A 22,220-nucleotide genomic window follows, 5' to 3' on the forward strand; every position below is an offset into this window, starting at 1 on the left:
GCTCTGCTCTGCAGGGGAAGGTACGAACAGCAACTGAGAGCAAGCAGGAATCTAAGACATGGGATTCAACTTGCCCTTTACAAGGGGTGAATCCTACGCTAGTGACCTTTGTGTTTTAAGGAAGTTTGCAAATACGTTTAATTGGACAACATTTCTACCTTTATCTAGCAAATACTGAGTATCTTGCCAGACAGTATGAAAAAAGATAAAATTATAAACATGAGCAAGGCACAGCCACTGCCAATCAGAAGCTTACAATCTAGCAGAGATCTTAAAATCCAGGGAGCTCTTTTAGAAATCTGCTTAGGGATCAAAATTTCCAATCACAATCTTCCTTCCAACAACTTGATTCTGTAATCATTATTTTAATCTTCATTGAACAAGATGATTAATGTGGTTCCATCTGCTGTATGAAATCACCCATGCTACAATCAGCCAATCAAGCAACAGCAGTAATAATGCACACTTCATTTAAAGGACATTTACCAAGCTGTTATTATGTAATATCACAGTTATAGGGCTTGAGGAGGTAGAGTTGAATTAAAAATAATAATCTCTGTTATCCCATAGTATAGTGGAATAGGAAAGAAATACAAAAAAAAGAATGTGTTAATGTATTATAGGTACTATAATAGTAGGGTAGGAAGATACACAGAAGTGGGAATAACCAAGCCAATCTCAGCACTCAGAAAAGGTGTTATAAAGGAGGTAACCTTGAATTAAACCCTGAGGAAATGGATATTCTTCAGGCAGAGGTGTATAAAGAGCTTCCCAACCAACGGAGCAGCATAAAGAAATGGCATGGCAGAGTGAACAGCTGGGTATGGTCAAGGAAACTCTCTCAACCGCATCTTCTTCACTGCCTCAACTGATTACTCAATGCTCTCCATTCTCTCTGCAAACACCCTGACTAACTAAACTCCCATGACTAGCAGGATATTATTAGACGTAACAAATCTGTCAGTTGATGCTTTCCCTTTAGAATGACTGGACTTTTGTTTCAGTAAACTGCAGTAAAACTAAGCTCAGGAGATGCAACTATGAAAGATGAAGGAACATTATAAAAATCTCTGCAATGAGATTCTGCCTTAGATTGCTTTGCTGGTATGTCAACTGATTACCCCAATCTAAAGAAACCCAAACTGGAAATTATACAAGATAAATTATGGGTGTTTTTTATGCAAAAAAGAATCAAATCAAATCAAAGTCGTGGCTCTACATTAAAGAAATGACAAATGCATGTTTATGTTTTTATTAAAATGTTTTAGGGTAGATTCGTATGTATGCTTTATTTCTTTAACCAATGTTTTAATCAGTTAACCAGCTGCTATTATTAATGTGCTGGTTGAAAGGGTTTCTCTTAAAGTATGAATTTAAAATAGAATGAGAAAATATCAGACTTGAGAAGAAGGAAAGTCACAGTAGGACATTTGGAATTCATTCTCTAGACCAGGGGTCTGCAAACTCAATCCTGCAAGCCAAATCCATCCGGCAGCTTATTTTTATAAATAAAGTTTTATTGGACCACAGCCAGACCCATCCAGTTACAGAATTTTCTATGGCTGCTTCCACTCTACAATGGCAGATTTGAGGAGTTGTTACAGAGACTATACGTAAGTGTGCAGGAGAGTTTAGACCGTGCCTACAGGAAAGGTATGAAATACCCCTCTTCTTCCTAGACACTTCCCCAAACAAAAACCTTAAGCCAGTGTGGGACCAAACACTGTTGCCCCACCAGAGCACTAATGAAGGCAGATAAATGACTGAGAAAACCCCATCCCTTAGAGACAGAGGCCAGAAATGGTAACACCAATACCACTGGAAATCTCCTGCTTCTAGAGAAGGGCATGAAACTCTCTCATATGTAACACCCACCACAGATACAAGGCAGGAGTTTGATTTTCATGGGGAGGAGGAATTGGAACACTGAGAATGTCCCACCCCTATGGCCCAGGCACACACGCCTATATGGGTCTGTGGCTGAACTGGGACAAAAGAGAAGCCCTAAAACTACCAGTAGCAAGCATTGGGTAACAAGCAGTAGCAGTATTACAGCAAAACAGGTGCAGCTGAAAGCAGAAAGTGGGCCATTAAAACCCTTTAGCACCTCAGCTACTATGCTAATAGAAAATCCAAAGAAAAATTTGAAGCCCATAGGAGGCTGAGGAAGACCCTACTAACAACAAAACTCGATCCTAAGTAGATTGATTTAACACTCCACTCTAACAACCTTAAAGAAGTATGCCCATTTCCATAAATAAATAGTATGTATCTTAATATCTGATGATCTTCTACACAAAATGTTTGCCATTTAATCAAAATGTATGAGACTCAAAAAGATGCAGCCCACTGTTAACAGCCAAAGCAATCAACAGAACCAAACAGAGACATGACTCCAATGTTGGAGCTATTAGTCAGGGACTTTAAATAAAATAATTACAATGAATAGGAAAAATACATTAAAATACTTCATGAAAGAAGATATATGGATGGCAAAGAAGCACTTTAAAAAATGTTCAAGAGCTTATACACTATTAATGGAAATGTAAATTAGTTCATCCACTGTTGAAAGCAGTTTGGAGAGTTCTCAAAAAACTTAACTGCCATTTGACTTACCAATCCCATTACTAGCTATATACCCAAACAAAAGCAAACTGTTCTCCCAAAAGGACACATGCACTCATATGTTCATCATAGCTCTATGTATATTCACAATAGCAAAGACATGGAATCAACCTAAATGCCAATCAATGGATTGGATTTTTTAAAAAAATGTAGTACATATACACTATGGAATACCATGCAGTCATAAAAAAGAATAAAATCATGTTCTTTACAGCAACATGGGTGCATCTGGAGGCCATTATCCTAAGTGAATTAATGCAGAAACAGAAAACCAAATGCTGTATGTTCTCACTTGTAAGTGGGAGCTAAATCTTGGATACACATGGACATAAAGAGGGGACAACAATAGCAACAATAGAGGGGAAAAAGAAGGACTAGAGAAAGGGATGCAAAACTAGCTACTGGGCACTGCTCAGTACCTGTGTAATGGGATCCATCGTACCCCAAATCTCAGCATCACACAATATACCCATGTAACAAGCCTGCACACGTACCCCCGAATCTAAATTAAAGTTGAAATCATTTCTAAAGAAAAGAAAAATGAACAAATTGAGAAAAACAAGATGTTCAACCTGATTAGTCATTAGAGAAATGCAAAATAAAGCCATGATGAAATATCACTACATTGGGAGGCCGAGACGGGCGGATCACGAGGTCAGGAGATCGAGACCGTCCTGGCTAACACGGTCAAACCCCGTCTCTACTAAAAACTACAAAAAACTAGCCGGGCGACGTGGCGGCGCCTGTAGTCCCAGCTACTCGGGAGGCTGAGGCAGGAGAATGGCGTGAACCTGGGAGGCAGAGCTTGCAGTGAGCTGAGATCCGGCCACAGCACTCCAGCCTGGGTGACAGAGCGAGACTCCATCTCAAAAAAAAAAAAAGAAAAGAAAAGAAAAGAAATATCACTACATACCTAGTGGAACAACTAAAAGAAAACACACTGACAGTCCTGAGTGCTAGCAAGTATGTGGAACCACAGTTTCTCTCATACATTGCTGGTGGGAGTACACAGTGGTGCAGCAACACTGGAAAACTGCCGGGCAGTTTTTTATGAAGGTAAACATATATTTACTTACTCTGTGGCCCAACAATTCCACTCCTGAGTATTCGCCCTAGGGAAATGAAAACTTATGTTCACACAAAAACCTGTACATGAATGTTTGTATCAACCGTGTTTGTATCAGCCACGTTTGAAAACAACACAAATGTATTTCGGTGAGTGAATAAACATATTGTGATACATTTATACAATTTAAAACTATTTGGCAATAAGAAAGAACAAGCAAATGATACAAACACCTCAGGAGAATTTCAAAGGCATTATGATGAATTTTTAAAGCTAATTTTTAAAGGTTGCATATTTTGAAATTCCATTTATGTAAGATTCTTAAAATCGCCAATACTATAATGATAAAGAACAGATTAGTATTTGCTAGGAAATGGGTGGGTAGGGAGTGTGGCTATAAAGGGATAACACAAGGGAATATCTTGATAGTTGTAGAACAGTTCTCCATCCCGACTGTGGTGTTAGTGACATGACCTTATATGTATTTGAGATTAAATTTCATTGATATATAAAATGCTTGTAAAAACTGGTGATGTCCAAACAATTCTATAGTTTAGTTAACAGTATTATGCCAATATCAATTTCTTGGTTTTCATCATTATACTGATATTGACCAGGTAAAGTGTACATGGGAAACTTCTGTCTTATTTTTGCAACTGTAGTATGGGTTTTAAATGACTTCAAAATAAATACTTAAAAAAATTCTCCCTACTAAATAACCATTATTAATAGGTTAAAATTTCCAGGGGAAAAAAGTGGATAATAGAGATGAACAGTTGAGTGATTTCACAGAAAGATAAAAACTGTAAGCAAGGTTCAAGTAGAAGTGTGTGAGGGAAATAAATCACAATAGTAATTCACAGATTTAATTATAGGAATCATAGACTTTACATAGCCAGAGGAAGAATTAGGTAATTTGAAGATAGATCAATAAAAACTGCCCAAAGTGAAAATCAATAAGAAAAGAACAAAGAAAGTGGAAGGGGAGAACAAAGTATTTAAGAACGGTGGGACAATATCAAATAGTCTAAAATATATGTGATTGAAGTTACAGAAGGAGAAGAGAGAATGGGCAAAAGAAATCTCTGAATAATAGTCAGAATTCTCCAAAAATAATGAAAGCATCAAACTATAGATCCAAAATTCTTAAATAACCTGAAGCAGAATAAATTTTAAAAAGCTAGATATAACCTACTCAAAGTAGCAAATAAAGGTAAAGAGGAAATTGAAGGAAGCCAGTGGAAAAATATGTGAACACATTAAATCAGAGAAATTGTTTAAAAATACAAAATTACAGCTAGATAGAACTAGAATAAGTTCTAGTGTTCCATATTACTATAGGATTACCATAGTTAATAATAATATATAGTTTCAAATAACTAAAACAATATTGAATGATCCTAACACAAAAAAAGTATAAATGCTATGGATGATAGATATGCCAGTTACTCTGATCTGATAACTATATGTAGTGAGACATCACCATGTAGCCCCATGAATATGTACAACTATTCTGTCATTTAAAAAATTAACTTACTATAAAGAGGTAAAGACGAGAACTATAGGTGACTTCTTGTCTGAAGTAATTAAAGTCAGAAGATAAAACATATCTTCAAAGCCAGCTAGGGGGAAAACTATCACCCAGAATTCTATATCTAGCAAAAATACCTGTTTAAAATTAAGATAAAACAAAGACTACTCAAAATTTTTGTAATGGGAGAATTCCTTACCAGCAGACCTATACTTCAAGAAACATTAAAGAAAGTTCTTCTGACAGAAGGAATGTGAAACCAGACCAGAAATTTTATCTACACAGAGATATGAAGAACTCTGAAAATAGTAAAAATAAAGATTAATATTAAAAAACACATTTTTCTTAATTTTAAGTGACTCTAAAACGTAATTGACTACTTGAAGCAAAATTGTAGCAGTGAGATTTATAACCCATGTAAAATGTAAACGTCTGATAGCAATAGCACAACGTTTATGAGGAATTTGAATGTCTAAGTCTTCATAATATGTAAGAATTTGTATAATATTATATAAAACATCTAGTACTCAGTCTTTACTTGCTGCAGGGAAGATCAGTTTGGCAGGCCCAGCACTGGAATTACCATTTAGGTTAGTTAGGAGACTGCAGAAGTTCAAGAAAGAAATCATCAGTACCTACAGTATGCCAAATAATAGTAAGAACACAGAGAGGATTCAATTTTGAGATCTACTTAACAAGGTAAAATAAGGAGGATTTGGTGACTGAGTATTGAGAGGTTCTGAATGTGAGGTAGAGGGAAGAGTCCACTGTGTATCATGGGTTCCTGGTTTGGGTGTCCCTAGCAGATAGTGGCGCCATCAAGTGAGTCTGAGGAGAGAGGAGGATAGGATCATTAATATGAAAAGTTAATGAGTTTGGATTTTAATTGATGTTTCAGGCAATTTACATGTAATGTTATTATTGATGTGTTTGGATTGAAATCTACCACTAGTTTGTTGCTTTTATTTGTTCCATCTATATTTTTCTTCCTTTTTTCATTCTATTTCAGCCTGGATTACTTGAGCTTTTTATGATTTCATTTTGTCTCCACTATTGGCTTATTAACTATGCCTCTTTTTCTGTTTCTTTTCATGTTGACCTAGGCTTTACAATGTACATGCTCTCCACATTCTTACAGTTATTTAACCTACATTTCTTCCTTGAACTTCTGCATAGTTTCCTAATTAAATGGTAATTCCTGTATTGGACCTAACAAATTGATCCTCCCTGCAGTAACTAAAGAAATCTATTTATAGTACATGTGTGAAGACATAAACATTCAACAACTCTCACAGTATAAAAAAAAAAATACAACCTCTTTTAATTGGCATGTGAGACCCTAAAAGTCTGGATTCTTCTTGTTTCTGCAGACACAATCTTGCAACTTTCTAGCTCCCATTTAGGCTTCAGCAACAACAAACCGACGTTTAATATACACAAGCCAAGTAGTTTCTCATCTCCATAACTTTGTTCATGCTGTCATCTGTGCCTAAAATCAATATTCTGCATTCCTTTCTCACCTGCATTCCAATCCTCACTGAAAAGTTCAGCTATTGCCTCGTTCTTGACTTCTTCCCTGTCCACCTGCATTTGTACTCCAACTGGGAACCCCATTCATGTTTACAAGAAACCCTCAAAGGACAATAAAGCCTGTTGTGAGTCTACTTTGGCTTTTCTGAGTATTACAATTTCCTAAGATCTTTCACAGGACAAATTTTGAAAAGCAAGTGTAATACAGGGAGGTGATTAAGCCTTTAAAGTGTACCCTTTGTTCCCAAGGTCTTGTTAATTATCATTTAGGAGCAGTTTATTTGCAATGTACTCAATTACTTAAGTAACTAAATAGCTTTTTACTGATCAGCATTGAACATCATTTGCTTAATAGCAACTAACAAATACGGTGGCAGAGTTCCACTGATAGTCTAATTGCAGAAATAGGCTTATTTAAGATTGAGCTCCAGGGGAAAAATAGATTCTAACAGACTAGATTATTGTTATTTACATAACCACTTAAGGCCTAGAGAAACAAAATAATCTTTCCGTTTTTCAAAATTAAGGAATCAGTAAGCCAAAAGAGAATATCCAAGTAACTCCCAAGTCCATTCCGTTCATTCATCCAGTCCATTTGTGCCAAGAAAACCTTCATGACATTCTTATTTGATCAATCACAACCCACAGCTCTTGACTGCTCATGTCTGACCTTCTCAGTAAGGACTTTTCTTATAGCTTAGAACAGTCATAGGATTTTTCCTCTCCAAGCTTTTGACACTTTGGATTATAGATCCCATGTGCTTGCCAATGTTTTTTGTTGTTAACTATAGAAAAATAAAAAGCAAATACAGACAGGTGAAAGACTGGGAGGGTCCATAACCTTGTATGGTGAACTATACCACGTGAACAGTCAAGGAAAGTTTCTGGAGCATGGGACATATTAGCTAGGTGTTGAAAGAAAAACAGGAATTCAATAGGCTGGAAAATGGAGGGAGGCTATTCCAAGCAGAGGGAAGGCCTATCTAGAAGCACAAACGTATGATCAATATGGTGTTCAACATTGAAATGCCACATGGGGACCTGACAAGAGGTAGTTGTCTTAGTTTGTTTTGTGCTGCTATGATGGAATGCCACAGACTGTATAATTTATAAACAGAAATTTATTAGGACACAGTTCTGGAGGCTGGGAAGTCTAAGGTCCAGGTGCCAGAAAGTTCAGTGTCTGGTGAGGTCACTGTCTTCTTCCAAGACGGTGCCTCGCATGCTGCCTAGATCCTCACGTGGCAGAAGGCCAAAGAGAGAAAGAGGATGAGCCCATTCACTTTTTATAATGGCATTAATCTATTCATGAGGGCTCAACCTAAATGCTTCCCATTAGGCCCCACTGTCACATTGGGAATTAAGTTTCCAACACATGAATTCTTGGGCACACATTCAAACTAGCGGCGTGCAAGGCCAAATCGTGGAAGGCTTTTATTCTAAGCTGTGGGACTCAGACTTTACTCTATTAACAGTGAAGCTGCAGAAAGGGTGAGATGCCATGGCTCACACCTGTATCCCTGCACTTGGAGAGGTTGAGGTGAGTGGATCACTTGAGCCAGGGAGTTCAAGACCAGCCTGGGCAACATAGTGAGATCCTGTCTCTATGGAAATTTTTAAAAAGTAAAAGTTAGCTAAGTGTGGTGTCATGTACTGTTCCCAACTACTCAGGAGGCTGAGGCAAGAGCATCACTTGATCCTGGGAGGTTGAGGCTGCAGTAAGCCATGATCACACCGCTGCATTCCAGCCTGAGTGACAGCAATACCCTGTCCCACTTCCCCATAAAAAAAGATGCGCAAAGGGGAGATTTATCTCACCAGTTTTCTAAAGGAGTAAAAGCAACCTCTGTGGGTGGAATAGCCCCATAAATAGAAGGGCCCAAAAGAGAAAAAGGGCAACCAAAGTAGAGAATGAGGGGACGAGAAGAAGACAGGGACTCATGTCTGCACATTATGGAATAAAGGAGAAAAGACACAATATCAATCTAAAAAGAAATAAATGAAAACAATAAAAGGTAGTATTGAAGGCAGTCAAACACTGACTTCTATAGTATGGGTTAAAGCCTAGCTTCACCTCTAACTTTCTCTGAAATCTTAAAATGTTCTAACCTCTCTTATTTTGTTCATCTATACAATGGTGATTTTATCTCAGTTTGTTGTGAGATTAAGTAAGTTAATGATTCTAACTACTTAGAGCCTTGCAAAGGATATAATAACTGCTTAATAACCCCTCACCATCATGTTGTGTGTTCTAGAGAAGACAGGCTAAAGGTAGTAATTCTCTTTTAAACCATGAAGTCAACCTAGAGTTATATAAGATGTCACCATTAAGGGATGCTGTATGGTAGGCACATGAAACCTTCTGTATTGTTTATTGTAACTTCTTGTGAGTCTCTAATTATTTCAAAATAAAAAGTTTTCTTTTGCTTTGTTTTTCTTAAAGCCTTTTCAAACCACAATGGCAATTCATTCAAGCATGTGCTCAGCACTTGCTGCATGCCATACCCTGAGCTCCTTCTGTTCTAATGTTAATAAACCTCATTTTCCAATATTCAAAAAGCAATTAACCAAATGACAGTGTGACTTTCCATTTTTACTATTGCTCTTTAGCAGAAACAAAGCAATAAAAATAAACTATTGGAAATGAAATTATGAGTATCCTAGATTAATCCCCAAAGTTGCAGTTTCTTTTGTTGTTCAGCTGTTTGATTTTCTAAGAGCCTGAACCCAGCCAAGTGCATACCCTATTTCTGAGCAGAGTTCTGTCCAGTTTTCTGTCTGACTAGAATTGCACAGAAACAACAAATCTCTCATAAAGCCTAATGGTGTTTCTCAACAGAGGCATGATTGGAATTCTGAGCTGAATAATTTAATACTAGGGTATAGCCATGGGTGGTACAGAAAAGAATCAATACTTGCTTTGTCTTTGTGTAACCAGGATGTATGTCTGCATGACAATAATGAAGACTCAATTTCAGTTCCCATTCACCCTTCCACAACAGCAGGGGCAGGACACCCTAGAGCACAAATAATCTGAACAACCCTGTGCTGAGGGCCTGCTGAAGATGCTTAACATCCCTGGCCCCATCCACTAATTGTCTGCCATCAATCACAACTTGACAATTACAAGTAAATTGACTGTGTTCTCCCCATATGCCTGCCTTTCTCATTGTGTAAACACAGCTCTACCTCCATCTGCTAGTCACTACCAATCACTCTTGCAAGATGGTGACTCCTCTTCTTGTCTGCTAGTCCCTAGACACAAAGAGTCCAAAGTGCCCTGGTGGAAGCCATAGCTTTTAGTTCAATGGGACCTTTGCTACGTTCCCTGGCAGAAGTACACTTCCTTTGGTGACCAGGACCTCCAACTTGAAGAGCACAGAAGTGCAGATGAAGAAGCGCAAAGCCGTTCAGTGGGTCAATGGGAGTGATGTTAACTGAGGCCATTTCTTCCTCTACCCCTTGATTCTAAGACCTATGTGTTAGGGACCCAACACCATGAAGTGGGCTCTGATTTAACACATATGCTGCACTGTAAAGGATGGGACCCTAACCTTTCAGAGCATTACCTTTCAGCTGGCACTTCATATGTTCCTTTAGTAGTTAATTCTAGGGCTCTAAAAGTACAGCTACTTCTGTTTGGTGTAGTATGTAATACAAACAGTAAGTTCTAGGATCATGAGCCAATCCTACACCCCCTTCACTATTAAGTGGGTCCCCCGATCAGATACTATGTGGTGTGGATTTCCATTCTTGTTCGGTAATCTAAAAACCCCCAGATAATAGTTAGTTGTGTTGACTATGACTCAGAGATCAGGAAAGGAAAGCTTATACCCAGAATAAGTGCATCATTGGAAGGATGGACAGCTGGCTGCTGCTGGACAGAGGGGACCCATTGTAGTCAACTTGCCACAAATCAACCAATCTTCTGAAGACCCAGTAACCTATTGAGGGCTCCTTATTGGTCTCTCTTGTTAGCAAGTTGGATGTTCAAAATCAGCAGTAGCTAGATTTTCTAGGAAAATTGGTAGTCCATTGTATTGGCTAATGAGTCGTCTTGCTCTCTGCCACTGTGGCCACTCTATTCATGTGCCCATCGTGCCAGTACTTAACCCAATGGCAAAGCCTGGATAATGTCAACTGGGCAAGTTACCTTGTCTATTTGTTTTTTTCAGTGCTTCTTGTGTACTTGATGCTTTCCAATTAGTGTTAAATGCACGACACAAAAATCTTCATACATTGTGTCCACTCCCATAGTCCCAACCATATGCCTCTGTCTCAGACTCTTGTTTCCAATCTCCAAGTCCCTTTCATTCAGGTCCCTGTCCACACAGCTAGACTATTGGCTACTGTGCAGAAACCTATACATATATTCACACCTTAGGCCAATTTTTCTTCCACTCAAAATAGATAACAATAGTCATTGCTTGAAGCTTCGTTCATTGGGAAGGCCTTCCTTCTCCACTGTCTTCCAAGGCTACCTTATAATGCATCTCTACTTCAGTGACCATCTATTTTTGCTTTACAGCTACATAGTGAACTAACTCATTGTCAACCAGAACTGGCCTTTTACCTCCCTTTCAGCTAGTCATAGAGAACACCCATATAGCCATAAGTGTGAGCTGTACAAGGGTACTAGTACAACCCTGGTGGGTGACATGGAGGCATCTGTGCTACTTGCTCATGCAGCCTCCTCATGCCAATCTAGTCCCATATGGGTTTGATCCCAGATGTGCCATTTCCATTTTCCAGTGGAAGGCTGTGGAACACATCTGAGTGTATGACTTAGTGCATTGGCAATAATCTAGCTCATAATGGTCCGTTCCAAATACATTTGGTGCCCCATTATCAACCACTCCATCTTGACCAAGGCTCAGCAACATTCTAGGAACAGCTTCTCAAAAGGTGTATAACTTCATACCGAAAATGGATGGCATTGCTTCAGAGCTCTAGGGGCCTGCATTCTAATTCTTTCACTTGGGCATACATCAACTCCAAATTGTATCTTTCCCCACTAACATATTCAGCACCATAGGGTCAGCCAGATCATATGCCCCAAGTAGTAGGGTTGCTTATACTGCAGTCCTACATGCTGCAGAGCCCTTTCTTGCTCCAGGCCCACTCAAAGCTGTAGGACTTCTATGTAGTTCAGTATATGAGATGGAAAAATATTCCTAGATGTGAAATGTGTTGCCTCCAAAACACAGGCCTACCAAGTATCTTGCTCGATTTATTGAGATTGAGAATGTAAGATACAGCAATTTAACTTTTACTTGAAAATCCAGTGGTCGCAGTGGTGTTCTAGCAGCCTTTCACTACTGAACCACTAAAAACTTTACCAATGTGGTATGTTCCTGAATTTTCAGAGGGTTTATCTCCCACCCTCCAGAGTGTGTGTGTCCTACCAAGGCCTCTAATGTATTAGACACCTCTTGTTGACTCTTAATGACGTCTTTGATGTAAATGGATCAATGTGATATTCTACAGAATGTTCAGATGGTCCATGTCTCTTCAGACCTTATTATGACAAATGCTTGAAGAGGTAACATAGCCCTGGGCAAAGCAGAAAATGAACATTATTGTCTGTTTCATGTGAATACAAACTCTGATTTTTTTGAATGTGTCTCTGTCTGGTTTTGGTATCAGGATAATATTGGCTTTGTAGAATGAATTTGGAAGTATTCCCTCCTCCTCTATTTTTCAGAATAGTTTGAGTAAGATTAGTATTAGTTCTTCATTAAATGTTTGGTATAATTCAGCAGAGTCATCATCAGTTCCTGATCTTTTCTTTATTGGAAGACATTTTATTATAAGATATTGTTATTTCTGGGCGGGCATGGTGGCTCACATCTGTAATCCCAGCACTTTGGGAGGCTGAAGCAGGCGGATCACAAGGTCAGGAGATCGAGACCATCCTGGCTAACATGGTGAAACCCTATCTCTACTAAAAATACAAATAAAAAAATTAGCTGGGCATGGTGGTGGGCACCTGTAGTCCCAGCTACTCAGGAGGCTGAGGCAGGAGAATGGCATGAACCTGGGAGGCGGAGCTTGCAGTGAGCCAAGATCACACCACTGAACTCCAGCTTGGGCAACAGAACAAGACTCTGTCTCCAAAAGGAAAAAAAAAAGATCTTATTATTTGTTATTGGTTATAGTTTTATCTTGGTACATTGTATGCATCCAGGAATTTGTTCCTTTCTTCTATATTTTCCAATTTATTGGCATATAGTTGCTCAAAGAGGCTACTAATGATCCTTTGAATTTCTGCTATCAGTTGCAATGTCTCCTTTATTATCTCTAATTTTATTTGTTTGAGTCTTCTTTCTTTTTAATTAGTCTGGCTAAAGGTTTGTTGATTTTGCATGACATTTCAAAAATCCAACTTTTTGTTTCATTGATATTTTGTATTGTTTTCTTCATTTCAATTTCATTTATTTCTGCTCGGATACTTATTTATTTTCTTCTACTAATTTTGAGTTTGTTTTGCTCTTTCTTTTCTAATTCTTTAAGATGCATCATTAGGTTTATTATTTAAAGTTTATCTTCTTTTTCAATGTAGGCACTGATAGCTATAAAATTCCCTCTTTGTGCTCTTGCTGTATCCCATAGATTTTGGCATGTTGTGTTTCTATTATCATTTGTTTCAAGAAATTTTAAAATTTTCTTCTTAACGTCTTCATTGATCCACTAGTCATCCAGGAGCATATGGTTTGATTTCCATGTATTTGTATAGTTTCCAAAATTCCTCTTGTTATTGATTTCTAGTTTTATTCCATTATGGTCAGAGATGATGCTTCATATTATTTTTATTTTGTTTTAATGTTTTCAGGCTTTTTAGTGATTTAACATATAGTCTGCTCTCAAGAATGAACCTGTGCTGAGGAAAAGAATGTGTATTCTGCAGCTGTTGGATGAAATGTTCTGTACATAACTATATAGTGCAGATTAACTCTCATATTTCTTTACCAATTTTCTGTCCAGTAGATCTGTCCAATGGTGAAATTGTGATGTTGAAGTCTCCAGCTATTATTGTATTGGGGTCTCTCTCTCTCTTTAGCTCTAACAATATTTAATTTATATGTCTGGGTGCTCCAGTGTTGGGTGCATATATATTTACAATTGTTAAATCCTCTTGCTGATTTGACCCCTTTATCACTATATAGTAACCTTCTTTATCTCTTCCTATAGTTTTTGTCTTGAAATCTAATTTGCATGATATAGGTATAGCTAGCCCTGCTCCTCTGTGGTTTCCATTGACATGGAATATCTTTTCCCATCCCTTTATTTTCCACCTATATGTGTCTTGTCTTTATGGTGAAGTGTGTTTCTTGTAAGCAACAGATCATTGGATCCTTTTTTTTTAAATCCATTGAGCCACTTGATGACTTTTGACTGGCAAGTCTCAGAGTCTCACTCAAAGTCTTCAATGTACCTGGGTGTTCCTGATGGTTATTCTGAGCCCAAGGACTCTTTAGCTGGCAGGTGATGAATGCTACCAGGACTATGTCCTTCCCTTCAGGACAGTAGTTTCCCTTCTGGCCTAGGGCATGTCTAGAAATGCCATCCAGGAGCTAGGGCCTGGAAAGGGGCCTCTCAGAGCTGACCCGTGCCCTCTCCTGTTGTGACTGTGCTCTGGGCTCAGTTCAGCACTAGAACTTGCTTGAAAGTTGTACTCCTTGTGGTCTAGACTGACTTTCCAGTGTATTTAGAGCCCCAGAGCACTTGAGCTTGCAGTGGTAAGACTTGTAGGAACTCAGGTTCTGACCACTAGGATTGGTGATTTCCTTTTGGCTAGAGCTGATATAAATGCTCCCTCCATGCGGGGGCATCAGCTGAGTTTGGTCCTGTTTTCTTTTGTGCTGTAATAGGACAGCACTAAGTTCAGTGCCTCACAATTGCTGTGCTTTCCTCCTCTAGCACCTAGGAAAGCTCTCTACACCCTGCTGCCATTGCTGGGGATTGGGAGAGGGGTGGCATCAGAGATTTAAAATTGTTTATTTTCTACTTCTTCAGTGCCTCTTTCAGCAATATGAAGTTAAAACCAAGCACTATGAGTGATCACCTGATTTTTGGTTCTTACAAAGCTACTTTTTTGTGTGTGTAGATGGTTGCTAAATTGGTGTCCTTGCTGAGGGTGGAAGAGGGAATGATCATTGGAGTCTTCTATTCTGCAATCTTGCCTGCAGCACTCTTTTGAGAAAGATTCCAAATTATATGATAAATTAGTGATGTCTGTCATGGAGGGGTGAGGGGCAGATTTAGACATATAGCCTATTTTGCCATTTCTGCTATAAACATCTACACAGTTTGTACAATCTGTAACTATAGAATTGAGTACAGATGACCTGCCCACAAGAGGACAAATGTCCTGACCTTGGCTTTAGTTCCTCTGTAATTCAACCAAGTACATGAATTAAGTTGACAGATGATACACTTGCTGTTTTCCAAGGGCAGATGTTGAAAGTGGAAAGGGGAAGAAAACAAAGAAACCTGGGAGCAGGGGGACTGAGACTGGGTGTAAGGAGAAACAAGAGGTCCAATTTGCAAAATAATGGGTGTAGTAAGAGGAATCTTGAAGTATTCTCCAAAGATAACAATTTTGCTTTTCTCAATTTTGTCCTCTTGATTCTCACACAGTGCTGTCTTTAGTACAAACCTACTACCCTGAAAACTTCTGCTCTATGACTTAAAAGGTTAGTTATGATTAGTGCGATTCCTCTTCAGTCATTATTGAAATTCTTCCTAGGTGGTTACATTTAAGTGGTAAGAAGCTGCAATAATATAAGTCAAAGAACTCCTGCTTTGCTTTACTTTTCCTCAGTGGCCATCTGATAAATCAGGAAGGAGAAAAAATAGTGAACCTCTCCAAGATTTCATTTCTATTGTGGCTTAGCTGAAAATTTGAAAAACAAACAAACAAACAAAAACAACAACAACAACAAAAAAAAAAAACCCTGCATATAAGCACTTGTATGTTTTTGTTAGATTCTTTCACAGGACTAGTCAACATCTTGACAGATATTATCTGGCGATTCACTGGAGACTTCATGGCACCTGACCTGGTTTGCCGAGTGGTCCGCTATTTACAGGTATGTAACACCTTCCAAATGTGATGAGACAAACTGATACCAAAGTTACCTCTTAGATTTATTATAAGGAAAATAATATAAAACCCTGCATTCCTATGCATCAAACTGCCCGCTTTCTCCTAGGTGGAAGGACAATGAAAATTTGAAAGATTTTTAATGTATTTCCTTTGCTAAAAATAGTATCTACATAAAGAAAACACAAATGAGCAATGATAAGGATGTAAAGCATTCATATTTCAAATGTTAACTAAAAATGTCTGGGTCAATATTAAGGATTTTGGCATATTGTGGATAATTTCCAAAAAAGTTTGTTAATTATATTTACCTTTTACTTCTCAAATGAACTCAACACTGGCTACTGTTCTTTTTTGTAAAACAAAGGGAATTTGTTAGAAAATAACTATTACTTGTTGAATTACTGCCTAAATTATACTTTTTAAAGTATCTCTTGGCATTTGAATTTCTTCCTCTCAAATTTCCTGTTTTCCTTTTGGAATGATTTTATAACTGAAAGATTTTTTTAAAATTTTTCCTAAGATCTATTTTTAGATTAAAGATATCCATGCTTGGAATGTCAATCTGCTTCATTGTAGCCACATTTATGTATCACATGTATATTTGATTTAAAATATTACATATATACATATTTACATACATCCATACTCATATTGTTAATATGCATTAGATGTTTATAATACAGATTTAGACACTTCAACTAAGTATGGAAAGAATGGATTATTTCATAACTGGTATTAGGTTTGAGGTGCTGTTTCTGAGTTCTGAAAATTATTTTTTATTAATATATTTTTATTCTGATGCTAGTACTTCAGGTCTAAATTATCATAGCTTTATGTATATATAATGCATTTCTAGAAAGCTTTATCCTGCTAGATTCCATTTGTTAGTAGAGTCTTTTAGGATCTTTGTATCTGTATTCATAAGTAAAATTATAATTCTTTTCATTGGTTTTATTATTTTCAGGTCTTGGTAATGAAGTTATTCCATATTCAGAAAATGAACATGGAATAGTTAAGAGTTACAATCTTCTTTTGTGCTCTGAATATAACCTTGAAAGTTTGGTATGTCTGAAAGAGACTTTACTATTATGTACGGCTAGTAATTTCTCAGGGGAAATTTTTAAAAACATATTTCAATTTATTTCTGAGGATATTTGCTTCCTTGTAAAGAAATGCTTTCAATTACTTATATTAGTAATCAATTGCTGAGACACAAATTACGACAAAACTTAGTGGCTTAAAACAATAAATATTTATTATCTCACAGTTTCTATTAGTCAAGAATTCAGGAACAGCTTGGCTAGGCAGATCTGGATAAAGGCTTATCAAAAGGTTCAGTCAGATGCTTTGTGATACTGTAGTCACAGAACACTTGGCTGGGACTGGACAAGATGGGTCACTCACATAGGTGTTAAATTAGTGTTGGTTTCAGTGGAATACTCAGTTCTCCACACGGGCCTCTCTATAGGTATGTTTTAGTGTCCTCACAACATAGTAGCTGGTTTTTCCAAGAATAACCTATTCAAGTGACCAAAGTGGAAGTGGCAATGTATTTTATGAACTAGACTCAAAGGTCATACACCATCACTTTCATATGATTATTTTGGTTGTACAAATCAACTCAGATTCAGTATGCGGAAAGAAGAACCACAAAACTAGGAAGCAAGGATTATTTTCGACATGTTGGAGGTTGGCAACCACACTATCTTCATATTTTTCCAAAGCATTTGATAGCCTATGGTTTCTCCTAATTGTTAACTTTAAAATGTCTTATTGATTTAGAAATATTCATGTCAGTAACATTTTTTCTAACTGTATCTACAATATAAGTGTTAAGATAATACTATATATAAAATGTATCTTTTGACATAGGGAAAGTGATAGAGAAAGAAATTCTGATAATTCTCTCTTCTGTAAAGAAAGCATGAAAATTGGCAAAAATTATCAGAATCAAATTTGTAGGACTCTGGAAATTAACCAAAGACTTGCAATTACCCAGGGAGCATTTATTCAGGAAAATGGCTGAGTCTCAGTGAGAAAAAATGAGCTCTGTGGTGCTTTGGCTTGCATTATTCTCATCCCCCAGTATCCAACTCTGTAATAGCCTGAAAAAGTAACAGCACCTATTCATAGTGAAAACAAATTGTCTGGCAGCCACTGTAGAAAGCAAAACCGGGATAGAGCCCTTTCAAATTCCCAAGAAACTGCCATTATTTGACATGTCTGGCAGTTCTCTGAAAGACTCCACTTGCAAGGCTGTCTTTATTTTACTTAAATCAGAACTCACCCACTGTGAAAAACCTTTTTCCTCTGGGCATTTGTCAAAACAGTTACAGGCAATTGATTAACTTTGCTTGTGACTAAGGTATTGGATAATAGTCAGGGAAAACACTAGACTAACCAAAGTTTTAAAACATAAGCTGAGTAATGAGCTATCCATAGGGGATTTGAAAATCTCTGACATATTCCCAAAAATCTAGAAGACCAGGTATATGCCCAGGACTGTGCTCATCCTAAGGAAGAAATAGAGAAGGCACTGAGCTGTCACCTGTGAATGACCTTGAGGCTTTGTGCAAGCAGGAAGTGAGGGCAAAAACAGAATTGTCAGTTGCCTGGCTAAGTGTCAAAATTATGCTCCAACATTCACACAGACCTCCCCTGCAATGAATGGGGGAATTAATAGTTTCTGAAATTTAAGAAAATCTCTTTTTAGGAGCTATCACCAAGATCGTGGAGTAGGAGATATTTACCTTCATCCCTCCAAAGCATTCAAGTATAAACAGCTATTCACAAACTAAAATAGCCCAGAGAGGACTCAAGGGCCCATTAAAGAATTTGCAACAACAACCTTTCTTCTTTGTTCCTAGCCATGATTTGGCTAGGAACAAAGAAGAAAAGTGGAAGCTATCAGTATTAGACACAGAAAGGACCAACATTGTCTCTAGTGGCCTGCTGCACAGGAGACTCTAGGATCTTTTCCCACTGAGTAACCAACAGTCATTCCTGCAAGAGAACCCCAGAAGGGGAGATGTGGCTATACTTCCCTTCTATACCCCAAGAAGGAGTTGCTGCTGTTGAGCTACTTTGGGAATGGGGTCACCACCTCTCCTAACCATGTGTAAGCTTCAGCCCTGGAGCCATGGCCACCCTGGGAATGCCCACACTCCAGACTGACAGTCTGACTACACTGGGCCCACCCATGTGTTTAACACCACAGCCAGCTCCATAGTAAGCTAGTTAACACTCCAAGCCCCAAGGTTAAACTCTGCCTGCATGTGTCCACACTTCAGACACTGACTTAACCACCATAGAGAGCTATCCCCACCCAGGCCTCAGAGCCATTATAATTCTGTGCATACCTGTGCTCTCATTCTTGTCTCCTTGACTAATGCATATGTATACTATTACCAACATTACAGCAGGGGCACCTGTGCCCTGGGCAACAGCTCAGCCATAGAGAGCTATGCCTTGCCCCAACCCTGAAGCCACTGAAAGACTGTGTTCTAGCTCCCACACTACTTTGCAGGTGCACCCATGCCTCACACACTATACCATGCAGCAGAAGGGGAATCTGCCCCTTGAGCACCAGTGTCATTACCACTCTAATCCCAGAGCCACAGTCTCTCCATGTGAGCCCATGCATCAGACCTCAGTTCCATGGCTACTCCATGAATGTCACCCATCAGACACTGGTGGTACTGCCACTATGAGAGGCCCTACAAGCCAGATCTAGTACCAAGAGAAATCTTCTCAGTACCAGCTTCCCTAGTGGGAGGAAAGATCAGAAGAACCTTAGCAGCCATCACCACTGAAGACCCAATCAATTCTTGCTGCTACTGCCAATATTCACTGCTTTGGTCACTGAGGATCACTGCCAATAGCCACTGCTTTGGCCACTGAGGATCCTTATGATCTTTATCAACTCTGACCTGAGCTGAAAAAGCTACACAGAGACTACAAACCTACACCATCACTGATGCTACACCACCCAACAAACCCTCCCCCATAGCGTATGGTCTTTCCATAGTGAACTAGCTCACAAAATCTGGAGGGTGATTCTTTTTGGTTTTGTTAATGTTTATTTTTGCCTTATGTTGATATGTGTGCATTTGACTGCTTTACTAAACACACACACATCAACATAAGGCAAAAATAAACATAAAAAAAGACATAACAACATCAAAAGAACACAGTAATTTTACAGTAACTGGCCCCGATGAAATAGAGATATATGCAATACCTGACCAAAAAAATCAAAATAATTGTTTTAGGAAAGCTTAGGGAACTTAAAGTACAGAGAAGCAATTCAATGAAATCAGTAAAACAGTACAACCAAAACAAATAATTAAAGAGAGAGATTGAAATTATTTTTTTAATCAAATAGAAATTCTGGAGCTAAAAAACATAATAAATGAAATAATAAATACACTAGACAGCATCAACAGAAGAAATTATCAAGTAGACAAATAAACTGTGAACTGAAAAACAAGTTATTTGAAAATATACAACTAAAGAACAAGAAAGAAAAAAGAATGAGAAAAGATGAAGAAAACATAAGAGATTTATGAGGCAGCATCAAAAGAGAAAATGTGCAATGCATTAGTCCATTCTCATGCTACTATAAGAATATATCCAAGACTCGGTAATTTATAAACGAAAGAGCTTTAGTTGACTCACAGTTATATAGGGTTGGGGAGGCCTCAGGAAACTTACAATCATGGTGGAAGGGAAAGCGAACATGTCCTTCTTCACAAGGTGGCAGGAGAAAGAAAATGAGAACTGAGCAAATGGGGAAGCCCCTTATAAAACCATCAGATATCATGAGAACTTACTATCATGAGAATACCATGGAGGAAACCACCTCCATGATTTAATTATCTCCCACTGAATCCCTCCCATGACATGTAGGGATTATGGGAACTAAAATTCAAGATGAGATTTGGGTAGGGACATAGCCAAACTATATCATACAAGTTATAGGAGTTATAGAAGGAGATGAGAGAGGAAAAAAAAGAGAGATTATTTAAAGAAATAATGGCGGAATAGTTTGCAAATCTGGGGAAAGATATAAATATCCAGGTACCAGAAGTTCAAAAGTTTCCAATCAGATTCAATGAAAATAAGACTATGCCAAGACATAGTATAATCAAACTGTCAAAAATCAAAAACATAGAGAAAATCCTGACAACAGCAAGAGAGAAGAAGCAAATCACATATAAGACAGTTATAACAAGGCTAGTAGAAAATTTCTCAGCAGAAACCTTGCAGAACAGGAGAGAACAGAAGAACATATGTAAGGAAGGAAAAACAAACTGCCAACCAAAAATATTTACCCAACAAAACTGTCCTTTAGGAATCAAGTAGAGAGAAAGATTTCCCCAAACAAACAAAAGCTGAAAGAGTTCATCACCACCAAACCTATTTTCCAAAAATTCTACACAGAATTCTTCAAGTGAAAGGAAAAAAAAAAAAAGAGCAAGCTAAAGGAAAAAAAGAACAAGCTAATTAGTGACATGAAAACATATAAGATCTATCACTCACTGTGAAAAGTAAGTACCTTTACAATACTCTAATACTGTAATGGTGGTGTGTAAATCAGTGACATCATTAGGATAAAAGCTAAAAGACAAAACTATTAAAACTAACAATAGCTACAATATAGGTATACCTCAGAAACATTGTGGATTCAATTCCAGAATGCCTAAATAAAGCAAATATCACAATAAAGCTAATCATATAATATTTTTGTTTCCCAGTACACATAAAAGTTATGTTTACATTTTACTGTAGCCTATTAAATGTGCAATAATATGTCTAAGAAGTATATATGTTAATTTAAAAATACTTAATTTCTAAAATAAAATGTTAACAATCATCTGAGCCTTCGTCAAATATTGGCCTTTTTACTGCTGGAAGGTCTTGCTTTGATGTTGATGACTGCTGACTCATCAGAGTTGTGATTGCCAAAGGTTGAGGTGGCTGTGGCAATTTCTTAAAATCAGACAACAATGGAGTTTGTTGCATCAATTGACTTTTCCTTACACACAAAAAATTATCTGTAGCATGCAATACTGTTTTATAGCATTTTACCCAGAGTAGAACTTCTTTTAAAACTGGAGTAAATTCTCTCAAAACTTGCCACTGTTTTTATCAAATATATTTATGTACTAGTTTAAATTATTTGTTATCATTTCAGCAATGTTCACAGCATTATCATCAAGAGTAGATTCCATCTCAAGAAATCACTTTCTTTGCTCATTCATACATAATAAGCAACTCCTCATCCAGTCAAGTTTTATTAAGAGAATGAAGCAATTCAGTCACATCTACACACCCCACTTCTAATTCTATTTCTCTTG

The 22,220-nt window shown here is 37.7% G+C and overlaps 1 protein-coding gene across 5 annotated transcripts in view; it reads left to right on the plus strand.

Moving 5' to 3' along the window:
- The window catches only part of NPSR1 (neuropeptide S receptor 1), a 239,782-nt gene that overhangs the window by 129,625 nt on the left and 87,937 nt on the right, over positions 1–22,220 (plus strand). For 2 of the 5 annotated variants that reach the window (XM_023191700.2, XM_023191701.2), the window contains exon 3: positions 15,741–15,844. The exons of 2 other annotated variants lie outside the window; for them this stretch is intronic. In XM_023191700.2, coding sequence (XP_023047468.1) covers positions 15,741–15,844 — 104 coding nt within the window. The remainder of the gene's footprint in view (positions 1–15,740; positions 15,845–22,220) is intronic. One more of the 5 variants, XM_023191702.2, reaches the window with a different exon arrangement.

This window comes from Piliocolobus tephrosceles, chromosome 8 (assembly GCF_002776525.5).
Source record: "Piliocolobus tephrosceles isolate RC106 chromosome 8, ASM277652v3, whole genome shotgun sequence".
Taxonomy (NCBI): Eukaryota; Metazoa; Chordata; class Mammalia; order Primates; family Cercopithecidae; genus Piliocolobus; species Piliocolobus tephrosceles.